The sequence below is a fragment of the Brachycentrus maculatus genome, unplaced genomic scaffold (genome assembly GCF_059751285.1).
Source record: "Brachycentrus maculatus isolate JH-2025_06_01 unplaced genomic scaffold, ASM5975128v1 h1tg000808l, whole genome shotgun sequence".
Taxonomy (NCBI): domain Eukaryota; kingdom Metazoa; phylum Arthropoda; class Insecta; order Trichoptera; family Brachycentridae; genus Brachycentrus; species Brachycentrus maculatus.
Genome location: NW_028281536.1, coordinates 197,117 through 211,993, shown reverse-complemented (window position 1 = coordinate 211,993; position 14,877 = coordinate 197,117). Strand labels below are relative to the sequence as shown.

The window sequence follows — 14,877 nt, the reverse complement described above, 5'->3', positions numbered from 1 at the left end:
GGAGAACTTGAGAGGCTACTTATACTTTATCATCATACTTAAAACTTTAAAATTTATACTTCATACTTGATAATTTTTCTAAAAATATAATATAGACCTTAGATTATATATAAATAACTCCCAGCGGACATAAACGCAGAATTTTTGAACAATGATTTGGACGCGCTCAGGACGTGATCATTTCGTGGTTCCCGTGGTTCCATTACTCGTGGTTCTGGCGCCCGTGTACGCGATCAGACACCGGCTTGTAGTCAAAAGAGGCGTCAGAAGACCCCAAAAGAGATGGTCTGACGACATTGTCGCTGTAGGGGGTAAAAACTGGCTGCAAGCAGCAACCAACCGGAGGAAATGGAAAGAAGGGGAAGAGGTCTATATCTAGCAGTAGAGGTAAGTGGGCTCATAAAGAAGAAGAAGTGTTTCTCTATAGAAGTGAGTCGTGACAACTCACCAAAGCTCAAATCAAAAAACTTAAAGGTTTAGAAAATAAGTGATAAAGACGAATACTGGATGTAAGAGAATAGACTTTGTCAGAAATGAGGACATGATAAGAAGAAGGTAAGTGCCTCTCATAAGTCCTTAAAAGGAGGAGATGGACATGGTTGAAACACGTCCTGAGAATGCCGCCTGAGAGCATTAACCAATCGTGTATTGTCTTCCATCCCTGAGGCTTCAATCACCCCGGATCGCTGACGACCATTCACCGACTTTATTTTTATAATCGAAATATCCAAAGTGCAATAACAGTCAGTTACTGTATTGAACGCATTGCATTTATGTGAATCTTTTAAATATCTGAAAGTCAACCTTTTTAGAACTTCGGGATGCTGGACTGACCTTGAAGGAAACCTAGGAAATGACTAGTTTGATAAAAGACGACTTGTCGTGGCCATATGCTCCACCCGAGGAGCAAACAAGATTAAAAAAGACGATAGTATAAAAACCAGAAGTATGTGAGAAACTCCGCTTAAAAATATCCTTCCTTCTAAAATCCAATAAAAAATCATTAAAAATTATTTACATTTAATATCAATTTATAAACGATTTTTGAGATTCCTGACTATCAAAAAGCTTTATCCATGCATTTGGAATTAACCTCCTTTGCTCCTACCTCTAGTCCCAAGTGAGATGCTATCGAGCTATAATTTTGATGATTATGTTTTGCAATAAAATACTAAATCAATAAACACTTCAAACAAATGCTTATATTATACAAAATAAAAACCATCATCATACTAATTTGATAACGAATTATCATAATGATTTTTTTCAATATTATTTTTACTTCTTGATATGTGATTTAATTATTTACTTGGTGTTTTTTCCTTATTAACAACAAATAAACAATAAATAAGGAATTCTAAAATTATGTATTACATTATATTATAACACTTTGAGTGTATTCAAGTATTTGGACACACTCAAAATGTTGTAAATAAATTATCTGGTCAAATTATAGGCTTAAATAATAAAAAGGAAAATGATATTCTCTGGCGTTTCTCGTGTGTGTGATTATAATCCAGGATTCGGACCTCACATACTAATAAAAGAATTTCTGTTCAATTAAAAGCTTCTCTTCATCTCACCAATAGATGTCTCTAGTGAAGTTCTAGTGATTCAAGAATAAAGTTTCAAAAATTGGTTCATATATAAAGAACTTCCGAGAATTTGAGTAGTGTGGTTGTCAATAATGGGTATAATTGGTGAATGTTACACGTGTGCAAAGTGATCCCTTAAACCAGCCTTTGACGGTCGTCAGCCCCGTAAATACCCAGACTTCCATATTCTTCTTCATCTTTGATGAGATGTCAAAAAATAACATTATATTATGTTCCCAGAAACAACCTAGTTAAATGGTAAAATAAAGATCATGTGGTATACTAGAAGTTAAAACAAATGTTTCTCAATAATGCAGTTATTGATATTAAATTTACATTATTTAAAGTATTAAGTATAAAGTATGAAATAAAAAGAACGAAGTCATCTTTTTCTTCTTCTTCATGGGCCCTCTGTCCTTCACTGCTAAATATAGGCCTCTTCCGTATCTCTCCATTTCCTTCAGTCGGTGGCTACTTGCAGCCAGTTTTTACCCCCCACTGCGACTATGTCGTCGGACCATCTCTTTTGGAATCTTCCGACGCCTCTTTTGTTCTCCCAAGATCTCGAGAATATTTTAAAAAATTATCAAGCATGAAGTTTAAATTATAATGTTTTAAGTACGATGATAAAGTATAAAATGTAATGTGTAAAGTATAATGTACAAAAAATAAATTTTATGTAGAAAGTACGAAAATAGCTTATATATTACAGCTAATTCGTTTAGCACCCTTTTTATCATAAAACTACATAGCTCCCCGGTATATCTCGTTATATTTCTCCCTGAACTACACACAATACAGTTAGGGGAGATTAGAGTTAGATCATCTGTTTAGTGACTATGCTGTGACACCTGAAAATGTGATGCCTTTATCAGGTATGTTAAATTTATCACTTTATGTTGTGCAAACAATTTGTACGTACGTACTGTTTGCGATGGACATACAGGTATACATTTTATGTGATGTGTACACAGTTTTAAAATATCATTAAATAGGATATGCTTTTCAGAGGTTACGTTGTTTATGAGTGGATTATTATATACTTCAGATTTTTCAATGAAACCGTAAACGAAACAATAAAAAAGGAACTGAAAATATCACGATAAAGTAAGTAAAATAAAATAAATGAAAATGCTGGAAAACGATTGGTATTAAAGTGTATGTGAGTGTATGTATTCATACATATACTCCTAGTACATAAACCAACAAGCAATCATTTAATTTTGATACAACATAATGATAAACAAGTAAAAAAGAAAACAAACAATGATTTTGGGCGATAAAATAACATATCTAGATTTCGTAAAGTTTATTGATCCAAAAATCTCATTAAGATAATGAACCTCTAAAGTCAAACATGTCGATTGCTCAGTATGAAAGGTAACAACTGCAAACTATAATTTGAAAATAATCGATGTTTAATAATTGATATCGTTATTTTTATATCATGCAAGGAAACATATCGAAACTAGGAGATAATAAACTGATATTTGCCGGTCATTCCTAAAAGCAATGGTAAAAACAGTGGACCCTATTGAAAACGTTAGAAAATAGTTAAAAAGTTAATATCAATTATAACCACTAAACCTGAATAACAAAAATTTCATTCCTTTTTTATATGTAATACTTTAACGAAATCTGATAGTGAGTCGTTTTGAGTTATTCATATGCAAAATTTAAATGAGTAAAAAGGTAGCAAGTTTACATACTAGCAGATAACACAAAGATCATGAAAATACTTAAGCCTTTTAGCTTGTGGGTGCTTTCGTATCTTAGCAATTAGAGCCTTTTACCACGCTTGATTTACCAGTTTTGATTTTTATATGGGGTTATATTAAACATAATTGATTTTTCAGTACAGTGTTTATAACTTACCACGTGAAAAGAAGTTTTGATCACCTTGCATTCATCTTATTGAGGATCAAAATATAGTATGTCGATAAAATACAGTGATCTACTTAGGGTGAGGATAAGGGTTAAAGAGAAGAAGAAATACAAACACCATCATGAAGTTTGTGAAGCAACAACATAATGAATTGTCCGTTTTAAAGGAAAGCATTTCGAATATTTTTATTGAAGCTACAAATGATTGATTATTTTTCAAAATTTTAAAACGGATTTATTGAATCACAACCTTTTAGATTTTTTGAGTAGTTTCTCCACATAGCTAGCAAGAGCTGATTCAAACAAATAGTTAAATCCAAATTTTGGGAGTTGTTACCCTTTAATACTGGGCAGTCGGTATTTAGATTAGAACAAAATTATCTTAAAATAATGAAATTATTCGTTAATTAAATTCATGCAAACATGCACTTTATCAAATACGTACCTGAAATCGATTAATTTATTTTAATTTAAATAATTTCTGACGTTGATTGATGTATTATAATACATATATATCAATATAAATAAAAATGTCAATGCTCGTTTGTTCAAAATCTCAAATCTCCTCAGTTGAATTTTTTATACAACGTTGCATTGCAATACGCGCGTGTTTTTATATTACATGTAAGAGATATTTTTATACGCCTCCTGGACCGCAATGGCAGGGCTTTCTATTAATCATAATAGCAACATACGGAAAACTCAACATTCCTCAATGGGGGACAATGTTCTTAAAAGATGCTGTAACTAAGCATTTTCAATGTTTCGATTGCATTGTTGTTAAATAAATCTCTTATAATTTCATTCGAATTTCTTCACAAACATAGTGAAATTATTCATATTAGAAATGTGTTTTTTTTTCATTTAATAAGACTGTTCCAAAGCAACGCGGGTGCCGAGATAGATGCTTCATTTCAAGTTGAGATACCTATACATTGACATATCATCTGTGGGTGAATAATCCTGTGTCTGATAGACTAAATTATTTTATTTTACTTTTTAAAAGAGAAACATTTGTATTTTTATTATTTACAAAAATACTTCAATTTCATACGATTTCTGTGACCCTAGGCGGCTCATTATTAGAAATAAGCAGGGCTTTTTATTTAACACGTTGTATCCCGGAGCCGTGTTTTGACGTCCCGTTGTTTTGGTCCCGGAACTCAATAAAAATATATTCAAATATCATTGATATATTCATTACAATACAATGTTTAATCATTTTGACGATTTATATAAATATAGATTGTAATTAAGTAAGTACAAACATTGTTTCGTCTAATTGATTTTGAATATTAAAAAAATATGTAAGTGAAAAAAGGAGCTGGAACCCGTTCCACCGCGATACATCGCTCACTCCTTTCAACAACGTCAGATATAAAAAAACTAGATTTTTCAGGAGATCGTTTTTAAAGTTTAAGAATATAATAAAATGTATTAAAAATAAATATCAATCGACTTATTAAACTTTTTACTGTGCAACAGATCTTTGTAGGTAAAATCTGAAGGTTTTTTTTCCATTTGAAAAATATCGAGTTTATTTAAAAAAATAATTAAACAATACCTTTTCTTCTAAATGCAAAAACAACACTTTCTGCCCTGTAGCAGTTATTAAGTTAAAAATGTGTGTCCTGTGCCGCTTTTGCTGGGTTATAGTACATTTTCTGGGCATTCCGAAAACATGCACAACTGAAAATTTACAATTTTTGATATATGACGTTGTTAAAAGGAGTGAGCGACATGTAAAAAAAAACACTGGAAATAGGTATCAAATTGTTCTAGAGTGGCTTTGAACCGAAAAACTCTGAGTCTAGAGTCTGCGACTCTAACTACAACCCGATATTTTGTTAATATTAATTATCAAATATTTTTTTTTAATCCGGAGTCATATCTTAACATACGATTATTAAGTTAACATTATTATTGTGTAATTTTGTGTTGTTTTTATTTTACTATCTTATTTTGTAATCTTTTAAAGTAATTAAAATAGTCGTAAGCAAACAATGAATTCAAATTGTGTCAATTGTTTTTCAGGTTATTGAAGAATTGTCTTTTTTCAATAGCTTTATTCGTATACATTTTTTATCTTTATTGATTTATTATATGTATACATTGATGACAATAAATATCCATGATTTCCGCAATAAAGATAACGAGTAATAAGCACATAATAAGACAAACAATTACCTACATGAATTTATGTAATTCAAATCATATACGATTGCCCATAGGCAATGGCGTGATTTATATTCAGGTACACTACAGACAGTTGCGTGTACGGATAATTTTTTAAGGTAGGCAGTAGAGGTGGGTAGTAAGGTAAGCTAGGTACTACTTACTAGGGTAGGCAGTGAAAGTAGGTAGTAAGATAAGCTAGGTACTACTTAGTAAGGTAGGGTAGGTACTGGTTGCGTTTTTAGGTCACGCGGGTAAGTAAGGATAGGAACTGCTTTTCTGCCTATTTGTAATGCATGCCCCTGACTACAGAATATGATGATTTTGACTAAATGAGATAAAGATTCCGAGGGTGAAAACAGGTGTTATATGAAGGTTTTCGTTACAAGATAAATATTAACAAGGTTTGTGAATACAGGAATAAGTGAACTTGTGCACGGTTAAAAAAAGTGTTCCTGGCAGAAATTCTGCAAAAATGTATGTTACGACAGTTAATCAAGAGATCGACAATAGGAAATCAAGGTGATCAGACCCGCTCTATAGATTCTTATATCTACAGGATCTTAAGATAAAAATGAAGTAACTCGGTACACAACGGAATTCTGATTCATGTTGAAAAATCGAAGCATGGAGATGGCCAAAGAAGAATGAAAGTAGACTGAATGCAGTTGAAATACATTCTCTCAGGCGAATTTGCAGTAAAACAATTTATGATAGATGTTTTAATGGTCAAATAAGGAATGAATGAAAAGCTGAGATAAGCATTATCGATAAAAAAAATTAAAGAAAGGCGTATTGAAATGGTTTGTACATGTGGAACGAATGAGTGAAGAAAGAATGGTTAAAAAAATATGAGGAGAATGTAGTTGGGAGAAGGAATAGAGAAGGACCGAGAAAAACTTGGCATTATCAAGTATGTATGTAAAAAACTTAAAAGCGGTCAGGTCAGGAGTCGAAATATTCGGCAGTTATGTATTTTTTGTCCGCCTCCGTAGTGTAATGGTCAGCACGCTCGGCTACCGTTCTGGAGGTCCCGGGTTCGATTCCCAAGGGGGGTAAAATAAATATAAGTGATTTTTTCACTGTCATATTTATTCAATATTACCCTGGACTGGTACCTGAAGCGGAGGGCTGATCACCTTTCCTACATGTGTAAACGATCAAGATAACACTGCGTTTATATGACGCAGTGCCCTATGCACCATTGGGGTGCGGATAAGGGTTTTATTTTATATTTATATGTATGAAGAGATGCATGAATATGGAAGAGGCAAAAAATGCTTACAAAAACAGAGTAGTGTAGCGTTCTATTCTCTCTGTCTAACCTGCTGTGAATCAGCGTGATAGTGAGTTAGTTAGTTAGGAACTAACTGAGAAGGGTAATCCTTCTTATGTGTATTTTACAAAGTGAATTTTTTTTCTAGGACTGATTACCTTTGCAGTTAATTTAATACTGATTTCAATCCTATGTAGTTCCCTGTGCGCAATTGGGTCATTTTGCACAAATTCTAATTCATTAAAACCATTAAAAATAAACAAAAAAATATTAAATTAAAATATTTATTGAATGTATAATATGTACAGTGATTTTATTTTATTTACCTATTTACAAAAAATAAAAATAAAACATAACTATACAATATTTTTTATAAATAAAAATTAATTAAAAATATTTAAGTAGGTATATATGTAGAACAATTGTAAATATATTATAAGAAATTTTAATGTTTCATATAAGGTCACTTCAATCTCTTAGAATGTACTTTAAATACAGTAAAATAAAGCAGGCAATTTCAAATGTAATAATAACATAATAAAATAAATAAAAATTGGATTGTCAAAGCACATTGGCATCCATGAATGACGTACTAAAGATGCATTATTGATTTTTGCAAAATTACGAGGTCATTTTTGTAGCGTAATGCAATATTATAATTCAGTTTTACATTTTTTTTTTAAAAAAAAGAATTACAATCTGATTATAGAAATAATTATTACAACGCAATATTTTATTTGTACTGTATTAACCAAAACTTAAGAAAAAGTAATAATTACTTATGGAAAATTCGTATTTCATAAACTCATGATTTTATATTAGTTTATTGAAATTTGTAAAAAATTTTAATATTAAGATATTTTGCATACATCCTTGCATCATCTGTATTCTTTTAAATATATTACACTCCTAGATCCAAGAAATTGAGTGACATATGGTTGCTTTTTAGGAGACACATTTAAAGCGCTATAACATTTTTAAGTAGTCATACTGCTATACTGTTCTGTAATAGCCAATCGGGATGAAATCTTGGCAATATATAAATGTACAATATACTGGTGTACATGACTAACTCACAAATTCGAGTGTCTCCTGAAAAGTAACCATTTGTCACTCGAGTCCTTCTGGAAACGAGAAAATACATATATCAAATACTTTAATAAAGGCTTTCGGTATATTACTTAAGTTTCAACAGATCGTCAACAAAATGCTTGTTTTTCAGGTAGACTGTTCTGTTCTTTACTGTGTGTAAAAAAAATATTGAATGTTTTTTCCAAGGTTTCTATATTTTTATATAACAAAATACTGAAAATCGATTTTTATTTTTTATTTTTGGTATTAATTAACCTGTTAACTGAGCATGACTTGTATATATGTCAAAAGTAAGTATTGAGTATGGGTAGGGCATATAGAAACGTCCTCAAAATATATGTTGTACTCTTGAATGAGCGAGACTTGTTTGTTTGTTTAATGAATGTATGGATGTAGTGATCTTTTGTTTATTTTTTGTTATTGTTTTTTTTTACATTTTTATATGTAACTAAACACTATATATGTTTCACTATCTTTTGATCAATTGATAAAAAATTTATATGCGTTGATAAAAAATTATCTCACGCCTGCATCATAATATACGTCTTTATGAAAAAGTACACGCCCATTTGTATGTTGTATGATTAAAAAGGACTTTCCCGGTGAACAGGTCAATATCAAGTTAATTAATTTGGCCTACTTTGATACTGGTCATTCTATATCGTATTAATAATACAAAAACATGAATACACGGCTATAAGTTCTTAATAATAACTATTGAAAATAACTTAACAATCACAGCTTATGTATGTAAATGAATATGTAGGTAATTCTATAAAATATGTTTTTATGGCCACTCTCTCCATAGTACATGTGCTTCTTTTCAACTTAAAAAATTAATTAATAAAGTATGTATATACATACATGGTAATTTTTTAAATTTAGTTCATATAAATTTATTTATTTTTAATAGTTGCTCTAATGGAATGTAACAATATTAACTTTCATACACTCAACTAGACCACTCATTTGTACATGTATTATGATATATCATGAATGTTGAAAATTAATCACAAACTCATAACGATGACATTCAGAACAATTGGATTAGATAAATGTGATATTTAGTGCACTTATCTCAAAGAACAGTGACTTTTTGAACATTTATCCTAAAGAATAGTGACATTTCGTTTACTTATCTTAAAGAAAATGAACTTTTATTACACATCACATAGATAAAATAAGTTTTTAGTACACGTAGCTTAGGATAAAATGTCTTATAATACATTTATTCAATTATGTTACAATCAATTCCTTATGCAAAAAATAGTAATGATAGTGATTTTTTGGGTTATTATGCCATGTTATTGGTAATTTTTACCTACGATCGTAGCTGATAGACGCTGCAATTCAATAAGAAACATCAGCTGGAATTGCTAATGGCACATAGAATAATATCCAAAAAATGCAGCATTTAAAAGGCACTAAAAATGTAGGCAAATTGGTTAAATAATTAGCTTAAATAAAAAAGTAAACACACAGCTTACAACACAATGTCTTTTAGATAAAACTGACAAATCACCTACAAAAATGGGACTTCAAAGAATAAGATTGCTCAAAGCAAATCTTAATGAACTATCATGAAATGCTTTAATATGATTATACACGAATCTTGAAAGTGCAATGCGATAACAGTAGACTGCCATCTATCGGGCATTTCACATACCAACTGTCAACTGTAAGTTAGTACCTGTTTTTATTTTTAGAATTCAATTATTGAAAAACAGCATTAGACTAATTTGGCAATATTTTACATCATATGAGCATAGTTTTTAAAAGATCGAACAAATGCTGTTAAAACCAGTATATGAAGGTGGCCACACCCATCACTTCTCCGTTCTTTGTACAAAATACTTGAACAGGGACAGCAAACAAAATGTTAATAGTATAGTACAAAGACTAAAGAATCCCATTCTGACCAGGGATGTGTCAAGCTATTGCTTGTAATGACATCACATATTGTCCGCTGTTCACACAAATTGAATAAAGATGTTTAATCATTTCTGTACAGATTTGAATAAGCATAGTACAGACTGTCTTGTGATTTATAATGTGAGTTGAATTTCTGCTGATAATCACAATAATAAATATTATTTAAAAAAATAATTACAGTTGAAGTTGATTGTAATGTTATGGATAAATTTCCATTTTCAATACGTTTTTAAACAAAAACGTGACACTCGTTAAAAACGAAGCTGACTGCAATGAGTAGTTGATTTATGGTTTCGATGCCAGCAAAATGGCAGAATTTTGTGTATTAACAAATTAAAGTATTGACTGTCATTTAGATCACAAGAATTGTAAATGAACTATAAGTAAATAAATGTATTTATTTTGAAAAACAATCACTGTCATTACAAAATGGTTGATCTAATAGAATTGTGTTTTAATGATCACAGCTAATCTCAATTAATGTTTTATTTTTAAAAATATATATTTATAACATATTCTTATTTTAATCACTTTAGAATTTGATTATTTGACTCTTAGTAAACTAGTGTTATCGATATCATACTTCATTTAATCCAGACATATAAAATAAACATATTATGATGGTATGCACGGGCAAACAACTTATTACCATAAAGGGCATTGTGAGAGTGAGTTCACATACTGAGATGGACAAAATATAACTGTTTTTTGGACTATTCCCACATGACATAACTTTTTTTGCAGGTGACTTTTTTCAAATCACCTTGCAACTGACAAAAATTAGACAAAAACTTTGCGTATAGTTTTTTTTGCTTTGGGCTTTATTTATTTAAAAGGCTAGAACCTAATATGGGATGACAAAGAATGTGGTCTATTCTGAAATATTATTCACAATCAGAGATATGGTTTCTTCTTTCACCAGCAAGTTGCCAAACGCGTTAACCACTACTCAACAGAGGTGGACTTCTATACAAAACATGGAAAAAATCTATTGGATTATGAAATAAACTTATGTTGCTAAGAAAAATTACTACTTATATATGTAATTCATTGTTGCATATGCATGTCATCAATAATAAATATGTATATATTTTTTCAATTTTCAATGTACAGTTTTAGGCCGAATTGTTTTCAGTCATAAATTAGTATTATCATAACTTGTACACTTGGCAAAACAAGCACATAACCTTAAATAAGTGCATTATAACAGCCAATGACTTAAAAATCACATACCTTATCTATACCACTCGAACAATGTTTGCTTAGTGTAAACTCTATCACCTTTTTACGGGCTAGTAACCCGCTGCCTGATAAAATTGTTTACTTAAAATTTTGGTGTTGCGTCTTCTTCGGGGTTCGTTGGCTCCTCGCTCCTTCCGGAGATCTTCTTGCCACTTTCCATCTGGACTTCCAATGTGTCGATCGTCTTCTTGTGCTTCCAGTTTGGGGGGTACCCGTACTTGGGAATGTCGTTCCACCACTGCTCGTTTCCTGATGCCCAAAGGACGAAGATCAAGTTGGTAACTACGAAAACGCCAAAGACAATCCAGAAAACTGTCCGCCATTGTTCAAGGGTGCTCTGCAAGAAATAACACATTAAATTATAAAATAGGGTATATTAATATGTTGTGAAGAAATATTGTTTTAAGAAAACAAGTTCATCAAGAATTTATTATTTATTCAATCAGACAACCTGTGTTATTTTTTATATATTTTTTTAACATCTCACCAAAGATGAAGAAGAATATGGAAGTCTGGGCATTTACGGGGCTGACGACCGTCATAGGCTGGTTTAATGATCACTTTACCAGCCTATGACGGTTGTTAGCCCCGTAAATACCCAGACTTCCATATTCTTCTTCATCTTTGATGTGATGTCAAAAAATAATATGAAAAGTAACTCCTAAAATTGGAATTAATCCAGATTTGTATACAAGTATTCGGACACATTCAAAATGTTGTAAACAGGTTTTTTACCCTAAGGATGATATAGATGAATATGGAAATTTTGTTATGTTCTGCTCGACATTGTCAGCACTGCGATCTCGTACATAGTACATAGTATGTCAATGTTTATATCGTGGTGTATCTCAATTTTAACTTAATTTGTCACGGACTTGAGCTTTGATCCCTTTTCCGATTTTTCTTTGATGATTTTTCCCTTTTCCCCTTTTCCTTCCTCCTGCCCCTCTTCCAGGTATTTACAATTAACGACAAATGTGAAATTTTGTAAATGGAATATTACAATTACCCGTTTTTTTTGTTACTCATTATTGTCTATGTATTAATGTAACTGTTCTGTTAAATTTCCAAATAAATAAATATCAAGATATGTTTTATGGGTAATGGAGACAAATCATCTTTAATTTTATATGAAAGGAAAATGGAAGTCTGAGCATTAGACAGGACAGGAATCTTGAAGCCAGCAAACGTTTATTAGCTGCCTACAAATTTATGGATTCATAGAATACACTTGAATATCTCAAATATTTATATATATATATATATATATATATATATATCAAAACCAATAGATAATAGACAATATCATTTGTATGTTAGATGGTGCTGCCGTCAGATGAGAAATTTGAGCAGTAAATAGCGTTCTTCATTTTATTACTGAAAATTCTCCCGAATAATTACTGTCCGTTCATATTTATTTTACCTCTGATTTATTTATGTTCATATTTATTTTATCTTTGATTTATATTAAGTTAGCCAACATGACAACTGGAGGTAAAATAACTGTAGACTCACTGTACTTACATTTAGGAAAGTCTTAAAAATATATATTACAATGTTTGTATTAAAAGAAAGAAACAAATGATAGTTCGTGCTTAATTAAAAAAATAAAAACGCATAAAAATTACATATAAAGGTAATGTAATGTACGTCACTTATGAAGGTAAAATAGTAATGTACATCACTTACGAAGGCTGGTGTCTCAGTTACAGATCAAAAACTGAGACTAAACTAGTAATGAAAGAGTTCCGTTGGCAGTTTTGAAATATATTTATATTTATTTATTACTTTTAGATTAGAACATTATTTAGCCCTAATAGTAACAATTTCAAAGTGCTTACGTCGGGAGTCAAGATTCCCACGAGGTATGGAGTGATGATGCCAGACAGAGCTCCGAGTCCGTTTACGATGGCCATCAGGGTTCCGGCGAAGTTGTTGCTGAGGTCCAGAGCGTTGACCTTCATGCCGGGGAAGAAGGCCCCCATCAGGCCCATGGAGAGGGTGAACAAGGCCACTACGGCCATCTCGTTGTTCCCAGCGTACGATGCAAGAATAATGCAAATTCCAGGTCCAATAGCAGCTGAAATTAACCAAAAAAATATTCAGACACAGCTAATAAAGTTTTGTACAAAGGTTTTATTAAATTTCTCAATGTCCAAATGAGTGAAATCTTTATTTTTAGTGCTTTCACATAACATCAAGGTTAGATTAACGCAGAGAACATCAAAGTCTAAACCCAACTCAAAGGTGCTTAGTTTACACCTACGCTGTGCCAAGCTGGTTTCCCGCAAGGTATCGGATCCTCTACTGAATGATCTATAAACCATAAGAAAGGTAAACAATAAATGCAACACCCATTTTCAAAAAAAAATTAAGTGAGTGAAATCTAGCTATGACTTTACAACACCGCTTATCGTGTTCCTACTTAGGCTAAAAAAAATCAATTTCTCAAGTTTAATAAGGTAAAAGACATTGCTGCTATTTAGAAAGTAAAATGGAGAAAGAAAAATGGGTGGAAAAATGAGAATAACAGCGATAACAGAGTTGAATACTCGTACTAGTACTAGCTCATGTAATTTGGACACTACTAATATATATGGGAGTCCTTTAACCGGTCCTCTGCCTTAAGCGCGTTAACGCGCTCTCCAATGTCGTGCTAGTTAGGCGGGCCATACAAAACTAGCACTCATATTTGTGCTTGTTTCTTCCTATACCAAGCACTAATTTAAATTTAAAATGTGGAGCACATATCGCTCACTCCTTTCAAGAACGTCATATATCAAAAAACTAGATTTTTCAGAAGAATGTTTTTAAAGTTTAAAAATATAACACAAAGTATTCAAAATCAAAAAATTAAGCCACTTATTGAACTTTTTACTGTGCCTCAGATCTTTTTAGGTAAAACCTGAAGGTTTTTTCTCCACTTGAAAAATATTTAATATACCATATTTAAAAAAATAATTAAACAATACCTTTTCTTTAAATGCAAAAACAACATTTTCTGCCTTCTAGTGGGTAAATATTAAGCTAAAAATATGCCTCTTTTGCTGGAATACAGTACATTTTCTGGGCATTCCGAAAACATGCACAACTGAAAATTGACGATTTATGACATTTATGATTGTTCTTGAAAGGAGTGAGCGATATGACATATTTAACTGATTTTAAAGTCTGAATAATATCCTCAAAATATAATTATGTTAGATTTTACTTTTCTTAAAATGTTACGGCCTACCTGGAACAGCCTTACTAATATCTTCTGGCACTTAAAGGGTTAAAGCAATGAGATTTCGAGTGACGTAAAGTGTCTTTTCCACACAGAGTATGCTAAGATGATGGCTCGCCATATTTTTGATGAAAGACATGAATATGGCTGTGTTATTGGCTGTCTTTAATTATTACGTGGAAGTGTGATTTGTTTGCAACGTACATATTTAAGTTAAATTAACAAAAACATGTTTAAACATCAATCTGAGATTACGGTGACAAAATTGTAAAGATTAGTTTCAGTTTGAGTAAGTTGAGTGCTTAAAATCCGTAAACAAATAGTGTTTGACAGACTTTAAGATAATATTATTTGTTTTTAACTAAGTAGATGAATGTTATATATACACAAAATGTCAAACTCGAGATAACTAAATGAATAATATAAATATTAGTTTAAAATTACTACAATGTCAA

General features: G+C 31.2%; 1 protein-coding gene across 2 annotated transcripts in view; it reads right to left on the bottom strand.

Moving 5' to 3' along the window:
- Positions 1-10,757: 10,757 nt before the first annotated feature.
- The window catches only part of LOC148300165 (dietary and metabolic glutamate transporter-like), a 96,741-nt gene continuing 92,621 nt past the window's right edge, over positions 10,758-14,877 (bottom strand). For both annotated transcript variants that reach the window (XM_088275151.1, XM_088275152.1), the window contains exons 8-9: positions 13,038-13,276; positions 10,758-11,533 (exon numbers count right to left, since the gene is read on the bottom strand). In XM_088275151.1, the coding sequence (XP_088131277.1) occupies positions 11,279-11,533; positions 13,038-13,276 (494 nt within the window). In that variant the 3' untranslated portion in view covers positions 10,758-11,278. The remainder of the gene's footprint in view (positions 11,534-13,037; positions 13,277-14,877) is intronic.